A 26,700-nucleotide genomic window follows, 5' to 3' on the forward strand; every position below is an offset into this window, starting at 1 on the left:
GCAATGGTGTAGGGTGGTGTAAAGTATAGTGGCACAGAGTGCAAAGGTACAGAGTAGATGACATAGAATGCAGTTGGGTAAAGTGCATGGGTTTTGAGTAAAGTAGTGGTGTAGCTCAGAGTGGCGAAGAGTGGTGTAGAGTGGCATAGAGTACAGTGATGCAGAGTAGTTGGTGTAGAGTGCAATGGTTTAGAGTAGAGTGGCATAATGCTCAGTGGCGAAGAGTGGAGAGGCTCAGAGTGGAGTAGAGTGCAGCGGTGTAGAGGGCATTGTTTCAGAGTAGAATGAAGTGGTGTAGGGTAGAGTTCAGTGACCTGTATTAGTAGCGTAAAGTAGTGCAGAGTAGAGTGCAGTGCAGTAGATTGTTTCAAAATGGGGTGGCGTGAAGTGATGCAAGGTAGAGTACATTGGCGTAGAGTGCATTGTTGCAGTGTAGATTTGCTGTAGTGGTGCAGAATAGACTGAAGTGGTGTAGAGTGCATTGGTGCATAGTATAGTGGGGTGGAGTGCACTGTGGAGCAGTAGAGTGGCAGAGAGTGCAGTCCTGCAGAATAGAGTATGGTAGCCTGCAGTGGTATGGTGTAGAGTGGCGTAGTGTATTGGTTTTGACTAAAGTGGTGTAGAGTACTATAGCATGGAATGAAGTGCAGTAGAGTGCAGTGTGGCGTGAAGTGGCATAGAGTGGAAAGGTATTAAGTGGCATAGAGTAGATTGTTTCAGAGTAGATTGCATTGGTGTAGTGGTGCAGATCGCAGTGGTATAGAGTTCAGTAGTGGAGAGTTCAATGTTTTAGCGGGTATAGAGTGAAGTGGTGCAGGGAAGAGTGCATTAGCATAGAGTGTAGTGTTGCAGAGTAGACTGTCGTAGAGTGCAGTGATGTATAGTAGAGTGCATCAGCGTAGAGTGGTGTAGAGACCAGTGATGTAGGATACAGGGGTGCGGAGAAGAATAAAGTGGCTTGGAGTACAATGGTGTAGAGTGCAGTGACGTAAAGTGTTTGAGTATAATAGCATAGAGTGTTGCAGAGTATAGTGGCGTAGAGTACAGTGGTGCAGAGTCGAGGTGCATAGAGTAGATTGTTTTAGAGTGGAGTGGTGCACGGTAAAGTACAGTGGCTTAGAGTGGATTGGCAAAGAGTGGAGTTGTACAGAGTAAAGTGCACTGGCGAAGAGTGCAGTGTTGCCAGTGGCGTTGAGTCGCAAAGCTTAGCATGGTGTTAGAGTAGTGTGGGGTAGAGTGGTGTAGAGGCGTTGTGGTGCACAGTAAAATAAGCATACAGTGTGGAGTGATGTTGTGTGGAGGGTTGTATGACATAACTAATGCCTTTACATGCATTTGTTTACAACTCATGCCTTGTATCACTCATATGCCTTTTACCACGCATTTGCCTTCTACCACGCATACAAGTATAAATAACGTACGTGTTTTTATTTTTGTGTGTGTATATATGTGTTAATATGTGTTCGAGGCATGTGGGCTGCTGAATTCATATCTGTGCATAGATCGCCGCCTAGTGTTGGGTCCGGCTGATTGCACCTTGTTGTCCTGGAAGAGTCTTTGAAGTATCACGAGATAGGTGGTTCCTCCCTTGGACTACAGTGCGCATGAGCATCCTCTCCATCTTCCGCCATTGAGTTCGGATGTTTTTCCTACACTCAAAGTTCGGAATGTAAACAAAACTTTTTTAAAGGCCAAAAGGCCTTCGGAATCGACGGTATTGTTTCCGCTCAGTGCCCATTACCTCGGATAAACTTCCTCCTTCTCTCCGGTCGTCGACGCGGCCTGCTGGGCTGTAGTGTAGTTCCTAGTTTCCCACTAGGCCCTGCGCATTGGAATAACATAAACAGTAGTATCGACGTGGAACTGCGGATATTCCAGGCCTCCACTGACTATGCTAAACTTAATTGGGTGTGTTACCAACTAGCTCAGAGGTCACTGGAAACTTTCTTCTCTGCATAGGAAGTGATCAGCTTCCTTGGCACAGACAAGAAGGGATTCAGCTTTCCAACAACCGTGCAACATGACAACTTTGCTCCTCAGATCAAGAGTCAATCTCTAGGGTCGTGTGAAACAATAGACATGTATTTCACTCAGTCAGTCTAGTGCAGTTTACTTTCACGAGATGTAGAGAATAGAGAGACGGGCGTTTGTCAATAAAGGGTTAACATTTATTGAAAAGTCTTTCTTCTCGTACAAGACAAATGTATTGCCACAATTGCAATAATTGTTATTATAAAAAGTACGTACAGTAAGATAAGGATTGCGAAATAGAACTGTAAAAGCATTGATATGGTTTCTTAGCCATACAATGGTTTAAAAGTAATAAAACATATATACAGTCATATATACATTAGGCTAACATACTCAACTGGTGCTTCTAACTAAGCCTACCCCAGTGTGCCTGACCTAAGCCTAACACGTGGAAGGGGAGAAAGTAAGTAGCTTTAAGTTAAGTTGGTTTTGCCAAGGTTTGTTTCAAGAATTCTCGTCTAAGGGTTTAGTCCACACCATACCTCTGAATAGAATGATGGAGGATTGGTATCTCCTTCAGGGGTCTCTCTCGATATCCCAGTCACCCGCGAGGGTAGACCGGAAACGCCGGGGCTGGATTTCTCTGCAGGAGAAAGGCAGCGGCTTCTCTTCAGCGCGTCGAGGAAGGAGGGGGGACAGCGTCCGCGGGCAGCTGGAATCTGCTGGATGTCTTCGCAGAGGACGGCTGTTCAGCTCCTTAAGCGTACTGCACCATAGTTCGCGCTTTAGCAGCGATAATGGTATCAGCAGCTTCACCACCACAGGGACAGCAGGCTGCAGCGACAGAGTGCTAGATTTACCAACACGGGGTCTTGCAGGCAGCTGGCATCAGCAACAGTAGCTCGCATTGCTTAAGGCAACGTTGGTAATATTTATACCTGACAGGTGCCGGGTTTGACGCAAGTTTGCTGGACATGAGACGTCAATTAAAGATGTCACTAGGAAGTGATAGTTATCAGTTGCTCATTAGAGTTCATTACTAATCAAAACATAGCAAGCGGGGATTTCCAGGTTTGCTGAGTTTTTATCTTGTTGAAGAACTCGGAGTGTTATCTAGGAATATCAGATAGTGACTACTGCTCTGTCATTGCACTAATTGGTCGCAAAGGAAGTGGCTGAGAGAACTATGCTGGAATGTGGCTCTGTTCGTGTGAGGCCAGAGATGACTTTTCAGAAAATCGCACTTGAACGGTTATGCCAATATAGGGAATAAATGGATTTATAGCTGAATAGGGGCATAAGGTCACAGTATCGATCAGGAACCTAGATAAACACGCAACAGGGCCTTTCGATGCCACGTGGGCCTATCGTCGATGGTACGGAGTCCGTTTAAATTCTGCCCACAATGCCATTCCAAGTACCTGCATACTGACAGACATCCAGTATGCAACAAGTGCGTGTCACCGGACCATAAAGAAGAAGATTGCCTGGCTTGTGCCCAATTCCCTTCCAAAAAGTGGAACCGAAATAGATGGGCCGCTAGGCAAGCGATGCAGAAACCAGCACCAGACCCGGAAAACATTTTCGACGACGACCAAGAGCTCGTCAACTTACAAGACTCAGATCTAGAGTTCGTGGCCATCGAGGACGATTCGGAAGAGTAACAGATTCTGCACGGCCGAACCATGAGTACGCTGCTACTGAAACCCACTCTATCGAGAACAAAGGCTCCGGTCGAGGCATCGCCAACAGGCCTTAGCCAAGATCAAGACACTGATTCAATAGCCCCGCATTCAAGCTCGGCTAAGAATATCAAGAAAAAGCCTTTTGACACTCCAGGCCCAAGTCACGTTCTCAAAAAACCAAAGGTTGCCGATCCGAAGGCTGTCGGACCGAAGGTCATCGTACCGAAAGTCGCAGACACGAAGGCCGCCGAGACTCAACGTACCGCGTAAGCCTTTACAACCAAAGGTCGTCGACCCGAAAAGGGGTGTCGACTCGAACGTCGCACCGAAAAAACCGGTCAAACTGAAAGTTGACGAACCGAAAGCAAAACCAATCGATTTGACAAAGGACAAACAACCAAAGAAGGTCGAACTCCTAAAAAAACGGTCCGACCCACAAGTCCGGTCGATCCGAAACCAAGCCTCGACCCGAAGAAGGCTGAAAAGACACCTAAGCCTATCAAACCGACAAAACCTGTCGATCCAAAAACAAACGTCGAACCAAAAAAGACAAAACCCAAGGATTCAACTCCAAAACCAAGAACAGGGGAAAAACTCTTTCACCCTGATCGTATAGAAGAGGAACAATCAAAATTGTACATAGACCCTGAGACTGGCAAGGTAACAGTTTACCGCAAAAAGAGACCAGTGGACACTGAACCTTCTTCACCAATTCGTCTAAAGAAAAAGAAAGACTGCCACTTCTCCACTTAGGCCTTTCAAACCCCTGTCTCCTACTATGCCTACCACGCCTTATGCCCCTTATTCCAACACAGTAGAGTATAATGTAGATTATGAAGAAGATCCTGAGCAGGATTATAACTATCCACAGGACCAAGATACACAGTATAACACATGGGACAACCAACAAGACCCACATGATACACATCCCATTCCTGACGCCACCTCCTACCCAGTTAAACCATCACCCACAGATGATAGTCGCATTTAACCTACTAGTGGACAGGGCTGCACTATACCACAATGTTGACATGCATAGTGACACAATAGAGGAGGATTTCCTTTTTGACACATTTGCCACTTCTGAGAGAACAGTTAAAACACTCCCTATGTTAAAGGGTGTACTAAAACACGCCACTGATATCGTTAAGGATACAGCTAGAGCACGTGTTATCAACCCTAGGGTTGAGAAAAAATATAGGCTTGCCCCTACAGACCCCACATACATTAGAGGTCCACTACCACTTCATTCACTAGTTGTAGCTAATGCACGTAAAAGGGCTAACTCCCAAACAACTAGAGAAGCACCACCTCCCGATAAAGAATCAAAAATCCTTGAAGCCACAGGAAAGAGTGGCTGCACAGGCAGCCAATTCATGGAGAATAGCTAACACACAAGCTCTACTAGCTCGCTACGATAGGGCACACTACGATAGACTAGAGAGCATACTGCAACATCTACCTGAGCCATTCAAAGAACAAGCTTATGCTCTTATTCAGGAGGGGAAGCTCATCACAAATGCTTTCATTAAATGTGCATTAGACGCAGCAGATACCGAAGATCCGTTAACACTAGAGTCTTGCTAAGACAACACGCATGGCTACGCATCTCGGGCTTTTAAAGCGAGGTGCAATCTACCATTCTAAACCATCTGGTCAATCCAGACTTCCTCTTTGGATCAGCAGTAGATAATATTCTGGATAAAATGAAAAAAGACACTGAGACTGCAAAATCAATGGGTGCGCTGCAGTTCCAACAGCATAAAAGCTCCTTTCGGCGCTCCTCATACAGAGGAGCTGCACGAGGCAACACGTCACAAGGTGCCTCAGCATATAAAGCCAATACCCAGTCCACCTTCAATAAAAGTCCCAATCGAGGTGGATACAGAGGAAATAGCAATAAGGGGAGAGGACATGGAGGCAATAACAGATCCTCCACTGCCACAAAACAGTGACTTCAATACACTACTTCCAGACCACATAACACCAGTCGGAGGCGGAATACAACAGTTCCTACCAGTCTGGAACAACATTACCACAGACAGGTGGGTAAGTCAAATTATCCAGTATGGCTACTGTCTAGAACTGACTTCTACTCCACCCAACATACCACCCAGACACAGTCCAATGTCCACGGAACACATTGCGGTGTTACAACAAGACGTAAAAGGTATGCTGGAAAAGGGGGCCATAGAACCAGTCCCTTTCCACCACCAAGGAACAGGAGTATACTCACTATACTTCCTCATTCCCAAGAAGGAAGGGTCCCTCAGACCAATACTGGACCTCAAACCCCTAAACCAGTATATACTTTCGGAGCACTTCCACATTATCACTCTACAGCACGTCCTCCCGTTGCGAAGGCAAGGAGACTTCCTAGCAACCTTAGACCTCAAAGATGCATACTTCCACATACCTGTACATCCTTCTCACAGGAAGTATCTCAGGTTCACAATCCAAAACCAGCACTATCAATTCAAAGTTCTCCCCTTTGGGGGTGACCACAGCTCCAAGAGTGTTTACAAAATGTCTAGCGACAGTAGCTGCCCATCTGAGACAACACATTCACGTTTATCCATACCTTGGCGATTGGTTGATACAAGCAAAATCGTACAAACAGTGCAAGAGCCATATGTCTCAAACACTTCAGCTGCTACACAGCTTAGGCTTTTCCATAAACTACCCAAAATCCAACCTACAACCATCCCACATAACGCAATATCTGGGAGCTACTATAAACACCTCGCTGGCAAAGGCATATCCAAACACAGCGAGAATAGCCAGAATGCAAATACTCATTCGCAAATTCCAACCACAACACTCCCTGTCAGCTCGAGTGTTCATTCAGCTCATAGGCATGATGGCCTCCTGCATTTTCATTGTACCTCATGCCCGACTTCACATGCGTCTACTGCAGGAATGCCTAGCAAAACAGTGGAACCAAGCTCAAGGACTATTAAAAGACCTAGTGTTGGTAAACAGTTGTGCATACAACTCTGCAGTGGTGGAACCCACAAAACCTTTCCAAAGGACTGTTCCAAGAGCAGGTTCCACAAATAGTGGTAACAGGGGACGCATCACTGTTAGGTTGGGGAGCCCACGTACTCCAATACACAGTGAAGGGCTTTGGACAACCCAGCAGAAAAAATTGCATATCAACCATTTTGAGTTGCTAGCAATATTTCTAGCTCTAAAAGCATTCCAGAAACACCTTTACAACAAGACTGTGTTGATCCGGACAGACATGACAGCCATGTACTACATACAGAAACAGGGAAGAACGCACTCTCTACAACTGTCTCACTTAGCGCAAAGCATATGGAAGTGGGCAATCCCCAAAAACATCTTTCTCCTGGCAGAACACCTCCCAGGGAAGGACAATTAGATAGCGTATCTACTCAGCAGACACAGCCAGCAACTACACGAATGGGAGATTCACCCTCAAGTCCTCCAACCATTCTTTCAAAAATGGGGGCACCCAGAAATAGACCTGCTTGCCACAAAAGAAAACTCAAAATGCCAGTACTTTGCCGCATGGTTCCCACATCTGTTGTCACAGGGCAATGCGATCTGGATGAACTGGTCAGGCAGATTTGCGTACGCTTTTCCCGCAGCTCCACTAATTCCACTAGTGGCTCGCAAACTCCGGCAACAGTCAGTCACAATGATCCTAGTTGCTCCAACATGGGCAAGGCAGCCATGGTACACAACGTTCCTAGAACTCTCGGTAGTGCCTCATCAAAGACTAAAACTCACACCCAGTCTTCGGACTCAGAGCCATGGACAAATCAAACACCCAGATCCCAATCAGTTGAACCTAGCGATCTGGCTCCTGAAGTCCTAGTTCGGATACCTTAACTTGCCTCCAGACTGCATGATCATTAAGGAGGCAAGAAGGCCAACTACTAGGGCATGTTATGAAGCTAAATGGAAAAGATTTGTTATTTACTGCAACAATAACCGAATCAATCCATTAGATGCTTCTATACAAAACATCATATGCTACCTATTGCACCTTCAAAGGTGCAACCTAGCTTATTCTTCTATAAGACTACACTTAGCTGCTATAGCAGCACACCTCCAAAACAGACAACACCTTTCACGGTTTAGAGTACCAGCAATAAAAGCATTCATGGAGGGCTTCAAAAGAGTAATTCCTCCAAAAAACCCACCTTCACCAGTCTGGAATCTAGACGTTGTACTCAACAGACTTATGGGGCCTCCTTTTGAACCCCTACATTCATGTGAACTACAATTTCTCACATGGAAGGTGGCTTTCCTTATTGCTATTACCTCACTTAGTGCTTGTAGTTCGCTAACTCTTCTAACTATTCAAGAACCCTGTATGCAAATACACGCAAACAGGGTAGTACTTAGAACAAACCCTACGTTTATGCCAAAAGTCATATCCAATTTCCACATCAACCAATCTATAGAACTGCCAGTCTTCTTCCAAAATCCAGTCAGTAGCTGAAAGAGCCCTACACACCCTAGATGTCAAGAGCTCTGCTATATTATGTTGACAGGACAAAGGCATTCAGAAAAACAAAACAGTTTGTTGCTTTCGCACCACAACATAAAGGAAATCCCGTATCAAAGTCAGGAATAGCCAGATGGCTAGTTAAATGCATTCAAATATGCTATCAAAAAGCTAAACACACTTTAACAGTCCCCCCAAGAGCACACTCCATGCGCAAAATGGGGGCATCCATGGCTTTCCTAGGGAATATTCCCCTTGAGGAGATCTGTAGAGCAGCCACATGGTCTACCATACACACTTTCACAAAACATTATTGTGTAGACGTACATTCCAAACAGCAAGCTGCTGTAGGGCAGGCTTTCTTAAAACTCTTTTTCAAACTGCTGCAGCTGGCACAGGTGACCACCGCTAGAGGAGATACTGCTATACAGTCTATGCACAGATAAGAATTCAGCAGCCCACATGCCTCGAACGGAATATGCTACTTACCAGTATGCATCTGTTCTTGGCATGTAGGGCTGCTGACATTAATATCGCCCACCCTCCTTCCCAGTACCTGTTACAGCTGTAGCATTCTCTCTTTTGCATGAACATTTTTTACTGTACTACACTCCATCTCTGCCACAATGGCGAAAAACAATCTGAAGATGGAGAGGATGCCCAAGCGCACTGTAGTCCAAGGGAGGAGCCACCTATCTCGTGATACTTCCGAAGACTCTTCCAGGACAACAAGGTGCAATCATCCGGACCCAACACTAGGCGGCGATCTATGCACAGATATGAATGTCAGCAGCCCTATATGCCAAGAACAGATGTATACTGGTAAGTAGCATATGCCGTATATATACATGTATGTATGTATGTATATATATATATGTGTGTGTGTGCGTATATATATATATAATATATATATATATGTGTGTTATTCTCCAATCCTCATGGCTGGGACCCTTGCAATAGCAGTGTGTGTGTTGGGGTGAGGAGCCCTCAACATAAAACTACAGCAGCTTTTGGAGACGCACTCCGGTGCGATAATAAATCTGATGCAATCTTCGTAAATTTAAAGCAAGTTTAATCCATTGCCCACCTGCAGAAAATCAAACCCAACACGTTTTGGCATCTGACAAGCCTTGGTCACTGGTGATATATATTTCTAAACACCTTTTTTTTTATATATATTTCCCTTACCATACTTACCTAAAAATACCCATGCCACCTGATACCTCTTCCCTAAAAACACCTTTACCACCCAATACCCAACCACAAATCCTAAGAAAAATACCCTACCTAATTCCCTTACCCACCATAAAACTATCCTTACAACATTTAAGCCTTAAGTGTGCGTTCTTTCTCTCTCTATTTTTCTCTCTTCACCCTCCCCCCTCCCCCCACCTATACATACATGGTAAAGGCATTTACCAGGCAAAAGTTGCCTGGTAAAGGCACTGCGTGCTAATTCCCGTGTTGAAATTGCTGTTTCCCAGTGTGGCGTAGAGTTGAATATGAATGGTGTGGTATCTGACTGTCATTACAGACACACCTTCAATTGAAATCAACATTACATTTATACAGACACTGTTTTACTGATAAAAGTATACAGCTCTCAAACGAAAATGTGTGGAAATGTCATCACGTAGTGTATTGATGTTTTTCGTTAGTTTAAAAAAAATTGTTTCCACCAAACTTAAGAAGTACCAAAATATGCTTAATTTGGGCCTTTCTAATTCTGAAGTATTGGGACAATTCATTAACAGGCATTTAAACTTAGTTGTGTACTATAAAAATAAGTAACATACAGCCTTCCTCAAACACTCCTTTAGAGATAGCATGATTGTTACATAAATCCTCTCACTTTGAAGTCAGAGAAAGAAAAGTAAATACCAAGCTCCCTGGCACATGGTATATTATTAGACCTCTGACTTTGAATGCACAGCAAATGTGATAATATAAGAACAAGATTTAAAGGCTCGTTTACAGAAATCCGTACTGGTTGAAGAATACAGAAAACAGGATTTGACCACCGGATGGCATTAGATCCAACTGGACAGCCTAAAACAAATAGAGCAAGCAAATAGCCAGAAAACGTGACTTAAAAACCACAAAGCCAGTGGTAAGAAATGGGCTGAATGCATTCCCAGGGCAGATTTCCAAATGGTCCCAAGATGATGATAGCAAACCAGACAGCTGTGTTGCCTGGTAGGCTTTGACCTAATGACAAAGGTATGTGACAGTACGGCACGGGCTGAATGCAGCTCTTAACCTTTGCCTACGGCCCCAGTTGAACGGTAGCACTAGGCTGCTGTTTACTTAGTAAGGCACTAACGTTCATAACCATATTAAATGAAGGGCAAACCTTTATCTACTGGCAAACTGAAATAAAACAAAGACACACAGAAGGTGTCCTGTATCACTTAACTTTAAGAACACTTTCATTTTGAAAGCCATTTTGCAACAAATGTGTAAAAATATGATAGATTATTTTTACTTTGAAGGTACTATTTCATTAACAGGCAAAAGCATTTCACTTTACTACATCAGATTTAAATCAGTTCATTGAGAATTTGTTTTGTTGTTGACGTTTTTCAAACTTGAATTTAGAAACATTCGTCCCTCCCTCACCCTGATGACAATGTCAAAAGTGAACTAAGAGGCAAGTCAGTTGTTAGGTTCACCCTCTGGCTGGCCTGGGTTGCTATTTTATATAGACAACAATAAGAGTTTATAAAATCAAATGCAAGACTAGGGTCTGAAGACATGTATATTGAGGTCTTCTTATATGTGAAAAAGAAGCAAATTGAAATAAAACAATTGGCTGTAATTACACAATATGGCCAAGTGGGGAAGCAGGGATTGATCCCAGTTGCAATTCAACCACTAGATGTACATGAGCCGCTTCTTCTGTGCCCACCTTACACCTCCCCTGTTGACCACGTTGCTGGTATCAGTGTGGCCCTGGTCACACCACAGACCAAACATTTTGACCCTTTGGAAAATGTTTGCGAGTACCCATGTGCTACATTCTGCCAATTGTCTTGCAGTTTTAGAAATAAAACCAAGCATTGAAAGCTTCCAGCTTTCCCATTAAAATGTTTTGTAATTTGTTTTGCTTTTCCAAACCTAGAAATTGCTTTGGCCATGGCCCCTCTGCTACAGCAGTGAATCATTGAGGGTCCACGGAAGTCAAAGGGTTAAAACCACTGATAAAGGGGATTTCTGATAGATGCATCTGCCAGTGGATTCCTCACCTTGTGAATATCCCCTTGCGTCAGCAACATTCGGAAATTCTTTTTGTAGCTTCGCGCTGACGTGGACTTGGACGTCATAGAGACACGGTATTGCGCGCGACTCCACTGACGTCACCGACACCTACAATAGGCCCACGCCGGCGTGATGACATCAGTTCCCTTTTTTCCGCGTCGTCGACGCTAACGGTTTCGGGATACTCAGTAGCTTTTGGTAAATCTGTTACTATTTCTCCTTATTTTCTTGTTCTCTTGCTTCTTTGGCTCCCTAAAATGTCGACAAAGAAGACCGGATTCAAACCCTGCAGGGAGTGCGGGAAGATGATGTCCATAACGGATCCGCACCAAGAATGTATTTGGTGTTTAAGCTCCGACCACGACGTGGATGGATGTTCATCGTGCCGAAAAATGAACCCAAAGGCCCTGCGAGAGAGGGAAACCAAACTTCTTGTAGCAAAACTGAAGGACGACAAGAGTAGGAAGACTTCAAGATCCCACTCGAGGAGGACGAAGTCGAGGTCGAAGTCAAGATCAAGATCTCAAGAGGCATCGGCTTCGAAGTCCTCGTCGGAACATGCTTTGAGGTCGCATAAGAAGCACAAGAGAAGGAGGTATGAGTCTCGACGTCATTCGGGTGAGAAGTCTGGCTCGAAGTAGAGGTCGCCCAAAAAGGTTCCATCGAAGGTGATCCTGCCGCAGGAGACTTCGGATCAGGAAGGTGAGGCCTCGCCTTTGGAGTCACAAGTTCATTCTCCGGCTCTGGCATCTAATCCAACTCCGACGCCGTCTCCGGCTCAAGAGGAGGAGGAGGAGGAGGAGGAAGTCCCTGTGGAGGAAGTAGAGTTGGCGTCTGTAGAGGAGCCGGATTCGAACCCACCTCGAACGGCCTGAGGGTGTTCATCCACCTTTTTCTGCACCAGTCCAAGACCCATCAGCGTTCCTGAACGCTATGTATGGCGTATTCTCAAGGGCATGGTACCCCTCTGGTGCACCTTCGGGTCCCATGGGTCCACTGGCATTCAATTTGGGTGTTACACACTCTTATGCCCCGGCTCCGTTCATGCCGTTTATGCCAGCCACGACGCCGCCGTAGCAGTACCCGGCTCCGCCGAGGTCGACACCAGCACGCCCGAAGTCGACGACTCAGATACCGGCGTCGCCCGCTCCAAGCAGACCTCTGGAGCTTCCAACTGGGCCAGCGGATTCGGTACCGACGTCGGCTCTGTCTGAGTCGATGGTGGATCCGGCTGCGAGGCGTGTAAAGGAGAGGTCCAGGAGGGAAGCACAACGCCTCTTGGAGGAACGAAGGTACATCGAGTCTCATCCAGACTTGGAGGAAGGTGAGCTGGATGAGGATTGCTTCGAAGAGCTGGCTGATGCTAGTGGCCTAGATTTTTCCCCAGAGTGGGAATTACCATCAGGTCTGGATGCGCCTTCGAAGGATGTCCAGCCATATCACGTGGTAATGAGGAAGGCAGCAAGTCTTAGATTTGGCATTACCAACTGTTGAATTTAAGTCAGATATGCTTACGGAAGTACTCCATTCACCAAGCTCAGCAGTGAAGCTGTTGCTCCCATTTAATGAGGCTTTAACTGAACCCATAATGGAGGTGTGGAAAAAGCCTCTTTCTGCACCTGCTCTTTCAAAAAGTGTGGCGAGGAGATGTAGGGTGGCACCGGAAGATCCTGCCTTTTTAACATCTCACCCTTCTCCTGAAAGCCTGGTAATTCAGGCTGCGTGCTCTAAGAAGTTAGTTGGTGCTTTTCCCCAAGTGCCTGGTGACAAGGAGGCCAAGAAGCAAGATCAAGTGGCCAAGAAGACATTCTCCTCCGCAAGTATGGCGTTAAAGTCAACAAATGCCACTTGTCTCATGGGGAGGTATGTGCACGCGCTTATGGACTCAATGCGCACGTTAATTCCTAAGATTCCGGATGACAGCAGGGTTGACTTTGAGGAGGTGTTGTCTGATACTCAAGCAGCAGCACGACAACTTATCCAAAGCGGTCTAGATACTCCTGATTCTGTGGCACGAATCATGGGCACTGCGGTAGCCACAAGATCAGCTTGGCTAAAATCCTCGGATTTTTCAGCAGATGTGCAGGCAGCACTGTTGGATCTGCCATTTGATGGAGTTTGACTCTTTGGCAAGAAAGCAGATACAGCCTTAGAGAGGTTTAAAGACAGCAGAGCAACTGCTAAATCTCTGGGACTTCAAGTAAGAGGTTCAACGACCAGGAAGTTCAGAGGATTTGGACGCTCTTCATTTCGGACCTATAGACAAGGTCAGCAGCAGCAGCAACAACAGCAGCAGCAGCAAAATACCTTGTATAGGTCATACAGGGGAAAGCAAAGGGCTCGTCCTCGAGGACGTCAAGCCTCTTCCTCCTCCCTCTCCTCCAACCCCCCAGCCTCAGAATAGCAGCCCTAGATCCACCATTCAGGATCATGTGGGTCCGGTGGGGGGTCAGCTTACCTACTTTCTACGGGATTGGGAATCGGTTACATCAGATCTTTGGGTTCTCAATCTCGTTGAAAATGGGTATGCCCTTCCCTTTTGGGAATTCCCTCCCAATTACCCTCCTTGCCAAGGTTTTTGCACAGAGGAACATCTGTTACTTCTACAGGGGGAAGTACAGACTCTGTTAAGAAAGGGTGCGATAGAGGTGGTCCCAGAGCAGGAAAGGGGTCAGGGATGCTACTCACGGTATTTCCTGATCCCCAAGAAGGATGGCAGACTTCGTCCAAACTTGGATCTCAGGATCTTGAATCTCTATCTGAAACAGGAGAAATTCAAGATGCTCACCCTTGCACAGGTTCTTCAAGCGCTGCTGGAAGAAGACTGGATGGTGTCGCTTGACTTGCATGTTGCGTATTTTCACATACCAATCCTGAAGTCGCACAGGAAGTATCTCTGTTTTACGGTGGGGTCGCAACACTACCAGTTTGCGGTCCTTCCTTTTGGGATTACTACTGCGCCTCGAGTCTTCACCAAGGTGATGGTGGTGTTGGCAGCACATCTCAGAAGGTCGGGGATCCCGGTATTCCCTTATTTGGATGACTGTCTGATCGAAGCAGAGTCATCAGAGAAAGTGCTCCAACACCTGCAAGAGACAACCCAGTTGTTGTTCAGGTTGGGTTTTTCAATAAATGTACCCAAGTCTCACCTGGTGCCCTCCCAGCGCAACCTGTTCATAGGTGTGGTACTGGACACAACTGTGTGTCGTGCATTCCCTCCTCCTCAAAGGATTCGCGACATATAGGAAATGATTCATTTATTTTACAGTGGAGTGGTTGTTCCAGTCCTGAAGGTCCTTCGCCTACTCGGTCTGATGGCTTCATGCATTCTGTTGGTCAACCATGCACGCTGGCACATGAAGGCGCTCCAGTGGTGTCTCCGCAGGCAGTGGTATCAACACAACGGGGATCTCAGGGAGTCGGTGAGTATCTCCAGAGAAGCTGCAGCGGGTGTGTCTTGGTGGGGCGTGGAAGGCAACCTGTCTCAAGGGAAGCGTTTTCATCTGCCTCTTCCTGTGGCCACAGTTATAACGGATGCATCCACTCTAGGGTGGGGTGCACATCTGGGGGATCTGGAGGTCAAGGGTCTTTGGTCTTCAGAGGAAAGTTTGCTTCACATCAACCTTCTTGAATTGTGGGCGATACGTTTGGCGCTCAAGGCCTTCCTTCCTTCCCTTCGCGGTCGGTCGGTTCAAGTCCTGACGGACAACACGACCGCTATGTGGTACATCAACAAACAGGGAGGAGTGGGGGGTCGCAGTGTCTCAGCAGGGAGGCACTGCGGCTCTGGTCCTGGGTTCAGGACCATCAGATTTGTCTGATGGCAAATCATCTGGCCAGGGTTCTGAACGTTCGTGCAGACAATCTCAGTCGGCAGTTCTCGGCCGACCACGAGTGGAGGCTCCATCCAGAGGTAGTTCGCGACATCTTTCAGATGTGGGGACCTCCTCGGGTGGACCTGTTTGCCACTCACGAGAATGCTCACTGCCCGTCATTCTGCAGTCTCCAGTATCCGATGCAAGGAGCCTTGGGGGACGCGTTTCAGTTGAGTTGGGGAAGTCCACTCCTTTACGCTTTTCCTCCCATACCCTTGATTCCTCGGGTTCTGAGGAAGATTCCCCAAGACCGGGCCCAAGTTATATTGGTCGCCCCAGATTGGCCTAGAAGGGTGTGGTATACAGATCTTCACCACCTCTTCTCTCACCCGCCACTCAGTCGCCCTCTCAGGGCAGACCTTCTCTCTCAGATGGAGGGGCAGGTTCTACACCCCCAACTCCAGACATTACACCTTCATGCCTGGAGATTGAACGGGGCAACCTGAATTCCTTTTCTCTCCCGCCTGATGTGGTGGATGTCATCTTATCAGCCAGGCGTGACTCCACTAAGTCTATTTATTCTTACAGATGGTCAAAATTTGTCGCATGGTGTGGAGAGAAAACAATTGACCCTTTGAAAGCCCATTTATCTGATGTTCTCCAGTTTGCTCTCTCTCTAGCGCAGCAAGGGCTTGCTGTTGCCACAGTTAAGGGCTAGCTTTCAGCGCTGTCGGCATTTCTCTGTTTGCCAGACCAGCCATCTCTTTTTAAGTCTCCTGTAGTTTTAAGGTTTTTGAAGGGCCTCACAAATAAGTTCCCTCCTGCTCCTTTTATTGTGCCTCAGTGGGACTTAAATCTTGTCTTGACATTTTTAATGGGTGCTCCCTTTGAGCCCCTTCACAAATGTCCTTTGAGGCTCTTGACTCTAAAGACAGTCTTCCTCGTTGCAATAACCTCAGCAAGGAGGGTAAGTGAGCTTCAAGCTCTTAGTTCCAAGCCCCCATTTCTGTCCATTCATGCTGATCGTTTGGTTCTTAGGACCAGGGCTGCTTTTCTCCCAAAGGTGGTGACTCCTTTCCACCTTGGACAATCCATTACCCTTCCTACCGTTTATCCTCCCCCTCCCCCTTCCAAGGAGGAGGAGAGACTGCATTGTCTAGACCCTAAGAGGGCTGTAAGCTTTTACATGGACAGTACGAAAGACTGTTGTATGGATGACCAGCTCTTTATTGGTTTTGCTGGTTGTAAAAAAGGAAGAGCGGTCCATAAAAGAACATTGTCAAGATGGATTGTCCTCTGCATTAAGATCTGCTACTCTTTGGCCGGTAAGGAACCATCAGAGGGTAGACGGGCTCATTCTACAAGGGCCACAGCATTGACTAGAGGTGTGCCTGTAGAGGATATTTGCAGAGCTGCGACTTGGACCTCCCTCCACACTTTCGCGAAGCATTACTGCTTAGATACCAAAGTGAGGAGGGAGGGTCACTTTGCGCGCTCTGTTCTCCAGGACTTCCTGGTTTAGAAGAGTGGACACCCTCCTCCGGGAGAGGGGACTGCTGTGGGACTCTATTCACAAGGTGAGGAATCCACTGGCAGATGTATCTATCAGAAGAACAAGTTACTTACCTTCGGTAACGCTTTTTCTGGTAGATACAGTATCTGCCTGTGGATTCCTCACTGACCCACCCGCCTCCCCGTCGTCCACTCTTCCATAACAGAATTACTGTAATGTTTTTACTTCATGGTCAAGAAAATGTGTTGTTTCAAATGTTTTTTGCATTTGCTTCACACTATGTGTGTTTCCTTGACTATTGTGTACTGTGTATATATCTACTGTCATTGGTCCGTCTGTGTGCCTCGAAGGCACGGAAAAAAGGGCGGAACTGATGTCATCACGCCGGCGTGGGCCTATTGTAGGTGTCTGTGACGTCAGCGGAGTCGCGCGTGATGCCGTGTCTCTGACGTCCAAGTCGGCGTGAAGCTACAAAAAGTTTTTTCGAATGTTGCTGACGCAAGGGGATATTCACAAGGTGGGGAATCCACAGGCAGATACTGCATCTACCAGAAAAAGCGTTACCGAAGGTAAGTAACTTGTTCTTTAGTGAAATTGGATTTGGGACGTTCCCAGATATTGCTTTGCCCAGTACATATTTGATGAAAATGCTTCAGTGGGGCTCAGCAATATTAGAATTGTTTTGTAAAGAGATTATTTGGTTGAAAGATTTGCTCTGATGATTTGAATAGTTGTGCTGCACCTACACTATGGCAAGATTCTCCTCTGACATCTCTGTACCTTGTAGGTTGTCAGTAACATTGCTGCGTCAAAGAAAACTTTGTCTGTTGGTTTATGATTTAGAGTGTAAGGTATCGGTCATAGTTTCAGCACTAAGCTCTAGGGATTGTGTGATTGTGGTCCGGTGGCGGTCAGCGGGGTCGGCGTAGTGCACCAGCTAACACTGCTCTGTTTTGTTCTCTTCCCCTCAGCTGAAGGCGTTGGGCTTCCCAGAGGGCTTGGTCATCCAGGCATATTTCGCATGTGAGAAGAATGAGAACTTGGCTGCCAATTTTCTCCTCAGTCAGAACTTTGATGATGAATAACAAAAGGATTTTTTATATAATATATATTCATGTTTATTTAAGATGCGCAGAAAATATTACCAACAAGGAAACAATGAGACCTTTGCCATGAGGAAGAGGAGTATGCCACAGCCTGCCCAGGACGTCCAGTTTTCCACTTATCACCGGAACTGTGCTTGGTCACCGTATTGACAGATTTTCATGACACAAATATCAAGGGACTGGGGTCGCACTTTACATAACTTGATCTGCGTAAGGAAGCGGGCTGAGGGAAAGTGAGAGGCATTATAATGTGCAGATATTAGTTGCACCTTGCTGCAGGGAAGATGAAATCACCGCTGCAGTAGCCAGTCAGCATTTGCAGTCTGCGGCACAGTAACTTGGTCTCAGGCTCCTCCGTCCACCACCAAATTACCCGTGTCCCGCTTCTAGCAAGGCCCTCGTGATACCCACTTGTATAGCAGGGTTGTATTTTACAGGACGTTATTACCTCCGTAAAAACCCGAAGCAAACTTGCACCAAAGGAAACAGCCTTTCTTTTTTGTTTGCATGGTTTTTGGTTAGATGCAACAGTCCCTGGCTAACCTATAGATGGATTTTACTGCTACATTGTGGGCTCCTTTTAGGCAGCAATGAATGCAGCCCACACGTGTAAAGGTATGTCACCACAGGAATCAGAGATGACATGCTTCACTTGGGAAAAATGTGTTGAACACAAAAAAGGACACTTGCCTGTACTTTTAACCTTTTCAGAAAGAGAGACTGAGCTGGAGGACGACGTCACCATGCGCAGTGTTTAATTGGCTGATGAGCCGTGCATTTTCCAGAGTCCATCACAGGAGGATTTGCACTTCAAATTCTATTGATGGGTGTGGGGAGTACTGAATTTTGATTGATTACTTTTAAAGTGTGTTATTTCACACCATGTGCAGCTTTTGAAGAACCGTTTACCTAGTTAAAGAAAATAATGGAATTGTTTTCTTTTTTGGGGGAAGGAGGGGAGAGAATGTGTGAAGTGTCATTGAAAGCAGGTTGTCAGTGTTGTTGAAGTAATACTGCATTTTTGAGTTGGCTATTTCTCTTGAGTGAAGGATGTGTGAAAACTTGCTTTCTTGCTATTTTTCTTGCCACAAAAGAAAAATACTTTGTCATGGTTATACTCTTAAGTGAAATATTCAAGATTTCCTCTTGTGGTGGCAAACAAATGTTCTCCGTTCTTCCTGATAGTGCTAAAATTGAGAATATTTACTTCATTTTTAGGTTTTGTTTTTTTAAGAAAGCAGGCAACTGTGTTCCTACATTTACAATACATCAGTAAAAACAGTATGCTGCCATTTCAAGAACTCTGAGCTTAGCAAGAGTGTAGGGCCATTCAGAAATGTCATTGCCCCTACATTTTCTGTTATAATACAGTGTTTTCCCTCAGCACTATGCAGGTCCTTTGCAGTGTTTGAACTTCCTTTGTGGAGAAAAGGTTAAACAAGCAAAGCCATCAGGTCTTCCTGCGTAACAGATGATTCCTTTGTTATTATGTTTGCTTGTTTTCATTGGCATAGCACAACATAATCTAGAATAGCAGCCAGTGTGTCATGATACATGCGCACCTATGGGTTGTCGTCTTTTAATGCGGTTTCTAATAAGCAGACTGGACAGATTAAAGAAAGCTGTGCTGTCCCTGGAAAAGGAGCAACAAACATAGCCTTCTCACGCCAGCAATGAAAAGATGAGTCATCCAGGGAGATTTGATGTAACAAACAAATGCTTCAGAAGTGTCAGAAACATAAGAATGAGGAAGAAAACCGTTGAACAGGGAACAGAGATAGGCAAGGTATCCAATCAAGAGCAAGGTTGTATGGCAGGGTTGTGTGTTACGGGGTGTTATTACCTCCGTAATAACCTGAAGCATACTTGCACCAAAGGAAACAGCCTTTCATTTTTTTGGCATAGTTTCTGGTTTGATGCAAAAATCCCTGCCTTACCTAGAGATGGATTTTACTGCTACCCCCTCAATCTTATATTGTAGTTACCATATTTTCCGGCGTATAAGATGACTTTTTAACCCTTGAAAATCTTCTCGTAAGTCGGGGGTCGTCTTATATGCCGGGGTTCGTCTCATGCAACTTAACGTTGTGAGGAGCTGCGCCCATAGATCAATGGCAGGGGTCAGTTGCTACTGAAGGCGGCCCCTGCAGAAGGTACTACAGTGCTCTGGACTGCTGTCTGGGCGGGATCGTACAACTAATGCATTGCTTCATTGCTCTTTGTAAGGTAGTTGAGGGAGCTCTGCAGAAAAACGTGATTTATACATTATTTAATTAGCATTGGAACAAAGCTCATTTTGCCACGGTTAATATTTCTTTCCAAGGGACCAGCGTGCCAAAAAGCTGTATTTATTTTGCCTCCTAACCAGCGTGCTGCACTCTGTTGTTTGTGAAATGGCGACTGCAGATCCCACCTGTGCCTTCTTGGAGGAGCGTAAACATGAAGCTACATCCTGCATCTTTTAAAGCCTGCATTCGGAATTTGTTATCAAAATTGTATTTTTTAATTTCGGCAGATGGCTTTTTCCTGGGTTCTTCAATTCGGTTTGACATTTGTGCCCGCACTTCTCTGCGCCATAAGAGGTGAGAGAAGTGAGCCTCACAGGGCATTCTGCCCTTTCCTTCCGCTGTGTCTTTTCCAAGTGCATACAGTTATGGCAGTCTGCAGATGTACAATGCTCTGGGCTTCTGAACTTCTCACACATCATGCACAATCAGAAGTCGTCAAGGAGCCAGGCGTATTTACACACAGCTCTCTTCTTTGCTTTTTGCGTCTATAAACACTGGAACATATTTCACTGCAAAGAAATCGAGTGCCTGAATGAGGCCTGTAGAACCTCAATTGCGAACATTAATTGCCAGTGTCCCCCAAAGTCTCAGAAGTACCATGGGTGTCACTCGCGGCTAAGTGGAGCACGGCAGAGCAGGCACTGGAGTCTTGGCCCCCTGGAAGGGGGGTAGTCTTATACGGCGAGTATAGCCCAAACCCTATATTTTAACAAGAAAAGTAGGGGGGTTGTCTTATATGCTGGAAAATACGGTAATTGACCTTTAACAACCCATGAGACCCCAATCAAAAAACAGACGCATGGTATGCCTGCTGGATCTAATTCTTGTAGTCAATGCAGCTACGGTTGATGTTGAAATGCTCGGTTAGAAGGCGCAACATCGTGCATCAGAACATGAATAAATGGAGTACTATAGTTTGACGGCAAGGACTTTGGACATTAAAGTCTTTATCAACACTCAGGGTGTCGCTGCTCTTCACTCCAGCGTTGAGATCACATTCCCCCAGTGTTGTAGAGCTGCAAGTCTATCTTCTGCACATTTAGATGCTTCCTCTGAGATTGTCCTCCCTAATCCTGTGAAAGAGGATTATACTCTAGTGACTGTTTTACCAGACACCACTTCTGAGGCTGCATAGTCTTCTCAAACATCCACAGCCCTGAGTCTTCACCCTCCCACGCAACAATGCGCCCTTCCAGAGAAAGTGAATGTTTGAGGCATATGAGCTGCAGATTACACACTGTGCATAGATCGCCACCTTATGTTGGTTCTTGATGTTTGCAGTTTATATTTGTCCTGAAAAGTTCTTTGGAAGTCACGAGATAGGTGACTCCTCCTTTGGACCACATTGCGCATGGGCATCTGCTCCATCCTCAGAAGTGCAGGAAACACATCCGCCATCGGGCTCAGATGTGTTTCCTGCGCTCCGGTTTGTAGCCAAATTTCCTTCGGTGCCCAATCCTCACACAGTGCAACGGTATTGTTTCAATCGCAGTCCCCATCGACGTGACTCTTCACGACTTCGAAGTCTTCGGTTCCAGTCATCGGCGAAGGCCTTCGGGCCTACCTGGGCCTTACTCTCTGGCTCATGGAAAGGACTCCATTCAAGAAGTGTCCTCAATGTGTGTCGAAGTTTCACACACCGATCTACATGAGGTGTGCAACCTTTGCCTCTCTCCGGAGCACGAGGCCAAAGACTGTTACGCTTCTGCCTCCTCCCGCTCCAAGATAACGTTTCGGGACCAACCAGCGCGAAGAGCCATGGCTCGCTCGTCAGCTTTGATCCCCGATGACATCTTTGGAGAGGGTGTCGACGTGCCAGAACAGCAGCAGACCGAAGAAAGCGCCAGCTCCTGAAGCCGACGACTCAGATGTCGAAAACATCACTCCAGCTCAACGGGTCGGAAGTACACACGTCGGTCCGACCCTTCCTCGACACCCTCCAAAAAGGCTTCAGTCACACCCTCACCTTCGGGCCCTGGTGCACACCGAGAGACTGGTTCCCACGCCCCGACTTTGGGCCCGGCAAAGAATCCTACCAAGCCTTCAGGCGGCTTGGGCTCGAGTCAGCCTATTCCCGGCTCATCGACATCAAAACCGCACTCTGAGCTGGGTAAAAAACTGCCTAAAGGTCCGACTCCCATGCTTCTGAGCCGAAAAAAAACCCCGGAACCAAAAAAACACGTTCCGGTTAAGGACATTTCAAAAGGTCACAGTCTAAGCTGAAAGACACTAGACCAGCTACCGAGTCGGTGCCGAATTAATCTCCGTAACTGAGAACTTTGACACTGAAGGATATACCCTCCACAGAAGAGCTTTTTAAATCAGATCCTACACAGAACACTCTTTTAAAGGATCCTAAGACTGGCCAATTGACACTTGGCTCCAAGAAAAGACTACTAGAGGCGCCTGCACCTCCTCCTCCTCCTCCAAAGAAGAGACATTGCAACCTCTCCATTAAGGGTCCCTTCTCCACTACCTCCCCATACTCTTCCTCCTCTTCCACCACATCATTCTCCTACACCATCCCCTAATCCAAATGATGATGTAGATACAGACTCTGATGACACAGGTGGGGGTGCACATGACCCAGTAGGGACCAATAGTCCCCCCTCAGTCACCTAATCCGTGGGATGAATATACCATCCCTATTGTGCCTGACGTCCCTCACAATGATGTATATCCCTCCAGGCCTCTCCCCCCCCCCTCCCCCAGAGGACACTATAGGTTTTAACCTACTAGTCCATAGGGCTGCCCAATAGCATGGGGTCGACTTGCACACAGACACTGTGGAAGAAGATTTCTTATTGGGCGCTTTTGGCACTACACAAAGGTCTACTTCCATTTTGCCAATGCTTAAGGGGGCATTAAGCATGCAACAGAGGTATTTAAAGATCCTGTCAGGGCTCGAGTCCTCAACCCCAGCATTGTGAAAAAATACAAAGCTGCCCCTACAGATCCAGTTTACATTATAGGCCTAGCACCGCTAGATTCCTTGGTAGTTTCTAATGCACGTAAACGTGCCAATTCACAAACATCAGGTGAGGCCTCACCAACAGATAAGGAATCTAAACTCCTTGACGCCTCTGGCCAACGCACAGCATCACAGGTAGCTAACATATGGCGCATTGCCAATACTCAAGTGCTATTGGCAAGATATGACAGGGCACATTTTGATGAACTGGAATCCATAATGCACCATCTACTAGATAAATACAAAAAGCGGGCCATTTAACTCCTACAGGAAGGTAACAATATCACCAATACTTCCATTCGTTGTGCCCTAGATGCTGCAGATACTGCCTCAAGGGCAATTAACACTAGTGTCCCCTTACGTGGGTATGCCTGGCTACGTATTTTAGGTTTATTATTATTATGTTCTTATATAGCGCCTGATTCGACCCCCGAAGGGGTATCTCCGCGCTTGCCTTGGGAACCCGTCCTGGCTTTTCCCTGTGAGATAGCCCCTACAGGGCATCCCCAAGGTGAAAGCCAGGCATCCCGCCGCGGGGGGGGGGGCCGTTGTGGAGATTAAGCAAGCTTAATGCCCAGAGTTGCAGAGTGTGAACCCATGATTAGGTCAGGCACCGAAGCGAGAATTATTGAGTCCATGGACATTTGAGCTCAAGACCCTGCCGCGTCGGTAATTGAACCCTGGTCCTGGGTCTGACCTCTGCTTAAGGGTCTGCCTGCTCTAACCAGTGAGCCACACTTCTCCTGAAGTACAAAATTCCATCCTCAATCAGCCATTTGATGAGAAACACCTATTTGGCCCTAATGTAGATGTAGCTTTGGAGAAAATGAAAAAAAGACAATGACGCAGCTAAATCTATGGGAGCCTTGCAATTGCAAGCTCCCAGACGTTCTTTTCGTCGCTCATCATATAGAGGCAACACAAGAGGCTACTCCTCCGATAGCCCCTCCACTTCCTATAAGACCCCTAGCCATTACATAGTCACTAAGGGCTACCAAAGAAGGGGTTACAGGGATAACAAAGGCAGAGGCAAAACCATCAACTCCTGCTCTGCCTCCACCCCTGCTCTGCCTCCACCCCTACCTAATGACTTTCCTCTACTTCCCCCGCCACCATTCCACTCCTGTGGGGGGAAGACTACAATTCCATCCTGCCTGGACAAACATCACATCCGACAGGTGGGTGTGACAAATTATTCGATCATTTTACTGTCTACAACTAAAATCTACCCCCCCAAACAAACCGCCCAAACAGCGTCCAATGTCACCACAAGAGCATCTATCACTGCTAAAGCAAAAAGTAATATCTCTACTGGAAAAAGGTGCAATAGAACCTGTTCCTCTGCACCAACACCAACAAAACAAGGGAGTCTACTCCCTATACTTTCTTATCCCATAGAAGGACGGCTCTCTAAGGCCTATTCTAGACCTCAGACCTCTAAACATATACATACAGTCAGACCATTTTCACATGGTCACACTCCAACAAGTCCTTCCTCTTCTATAACAAAACAACTTCCTTGCTTCTCAAGGACACATACTTTCCCATTCACAAAGCTCACAGACAGTATCTCAGATTTGTAATAAACGGGCAGCACTATCAATTCAAAGTACTCCCATTCGGAGTCACAACTGCACCAAGAGTATTCACCAAGTGCCTAGCGGTAGTGGTAGCACATTTACGAAGACAGCACATCCATGTCTTCCCATACCTGGACGACCGGCTCATAAAAGCCAGCTCCTACAACCAGTGTGTAGAACACTCATGCCACTATTCAACTGCTTCACAACTTGGGGTTCACAATAAACCACACCAAGTCCCATCTGCAACCATCCAAAGTACAACAATACCTCGGTGCCACAATAAACACCTCAACAGCGCTAGCTTATCCCACTCTGGTAAGGATAGCCAGCATGCAAGCTCTTCTCACAAAGTTTCAGCCACAACACTCCCTTCCAGCACGAGTGTTCATGCAGCTCATAGGCATGATGGCCTCTTGCATTTTCATAGTGCCTTATGCAACACTTCAAATGCGTCCTCTCCAAGACTTCTTAGCACGCCAATGGAACCAGGCTCACGGTCAATTAACAGACATAGTGTTGGTGGACAGTCGGACTCTTCGTTCTCTGCAGTGGTGGAACACCAAAAACCTTTCCAAAGGGTAACCGTTCCTAGAGCCAGTTCCTCAGATAGTCTTGACAGCAGACGCATCGCTCTTGGGCTGGGGAGCCCACCTACTGCAACACACCATGCAAGGCAGATGGACACCACAACAAAACTTACTACATATCAATTATATGAAGTTATTAGCCATATTCCTAGCATTGAAAGCTTTCCAAAAGCAAGTTAGTTCAAACAAAGCTGTGTTAGTCCGCACGAACAACATGACAGCCATGTATTACATACAGAAACCGGGCAGAACACTTTCAGCTAGCACAGAACATATGGCAGTGGGCTATACCTCAAAACATATTCCTCTTAGCCCAGCATGTTCTAGGAGTACAAAATACCATAGCAGATCTGTTAAGTCGTTGGACACAACAGATACAAGAGTGGGAACTTCATCTGCAACTTCTTCAACCATTCTTTCAGATGTGGGGACAACCTCAGATAGACCACGAAAACGCCAAATGCCCAAGCTTCCCCGCCAGATATCCACACCCACTGTCCAAAGGCAATGCGATATGGACACCACACTGCTACAACGGTCTTTAGTGTTGCACCAAAAGCTATACCTATCTCCACGGCTTTTAACCCAGAACCATGGAGAGATCAGGCACCTGGACCCAGCTCAGCTCAACCTTGCGATCTGGCTCCTGAAATACTAGAATTCGGATATCTTAACCTTCCTCCTGACTGTGGGAATGTCATAAAAGAGGCTAGACGTCCAACCACTAGAGCATGCTATGCAGCCAAGTGGAAACGCTTTGTAATATATTGTCACAACAACCATATTAATCCTCTAGACGTTTCTATTCAACACATCATAGCATACTTATTACATCTTCAAAAATGTAACAGCCTACACGTCTATTAGACTGCATCTTGCTGCCATAGCAGCATATCTACAGAACAGTAAGCATCTTCATAAATGTGAACTACAATTTTTATCATGGAAGGTTACATTCCTAGTAGCTATTACTTCACTACGGAGAGTTAGTGAACTACAAGCACTAACCATTCAGGAACCTTTGTTGCAAATGCATCACAATAAGGTCGTTCTCCGTACCAATCCAAAATTCCTTCCCAAAGTCATCTCTCCCTTCCACCTCAATCAATCTCTGGAACCCCCTGTGTTCTTCTCGCAGCCACAAACAGTAGCAGTAAGAGCTCTTCATACCCTAGATGTCAAGAGCATTGTTATACTACATTGAGAACACACAACCCTTTCGTAAGACAAAACAACTGTTTCTTTCCCACCACCACACAAGGGCAACCCTATATCAAAATCTGGGTTAGCTAGGTGGATTGTTAAATGCATACAAATATGCTATCACAAAGCTAAACGTATGTTATCTGTTCCTCCTAAAGCCCACTCTACAAGGAAAATGGGGGCTTCAATGGCATTTCTACGGATCATTCCCTTAAATGACATCTGCAAAGCAGCTACATG

General features: G+C 46.2%; 1 protein-coding gene across 1 annotated transcript in view; it reads left to right on the forward strand.

Annotated features, from left to right (window-relative positions):
* RAD23A (RAD23 nucleotide excision repair protein A) overlaps positions 1 to 18,751 on the forward strand; it is a 143,692-nt gene extending 124,941 nt beyond the window's left edge. The window contains exon 9 of the mRNA XM_086962236.1: positions 17,694 to 18,751. Within this exon, the coding sequence (XP_086818362.1) occupies positions 17,694 to 17,807 (114 nt within the window). The 3' untranslated portion in view covers positions 17,808 to 18,751. The remainder of the gene's footprint in view (positions 1 to 17,693) is intronic.
* The last annotated feature ends 7,949 nt before the right edge of the window (positions 18,752 to 26,700 follow it).

Source organism: Lissotriton vulgaris, chromosome 1_1 (assembly GCF_964263255.1).
Source record: "Lissotriton vulgaris chromosome 1_1, aLisVul1.2, whole genome shotgun sequence".
NCBI classification, from domain to species: domain Eukaryota; kingdom Metazoa; phylum Chordata; class Amphibia; order Caudata; family Salamandridae; genus Lissotriton; species Lissotriton vulgaris.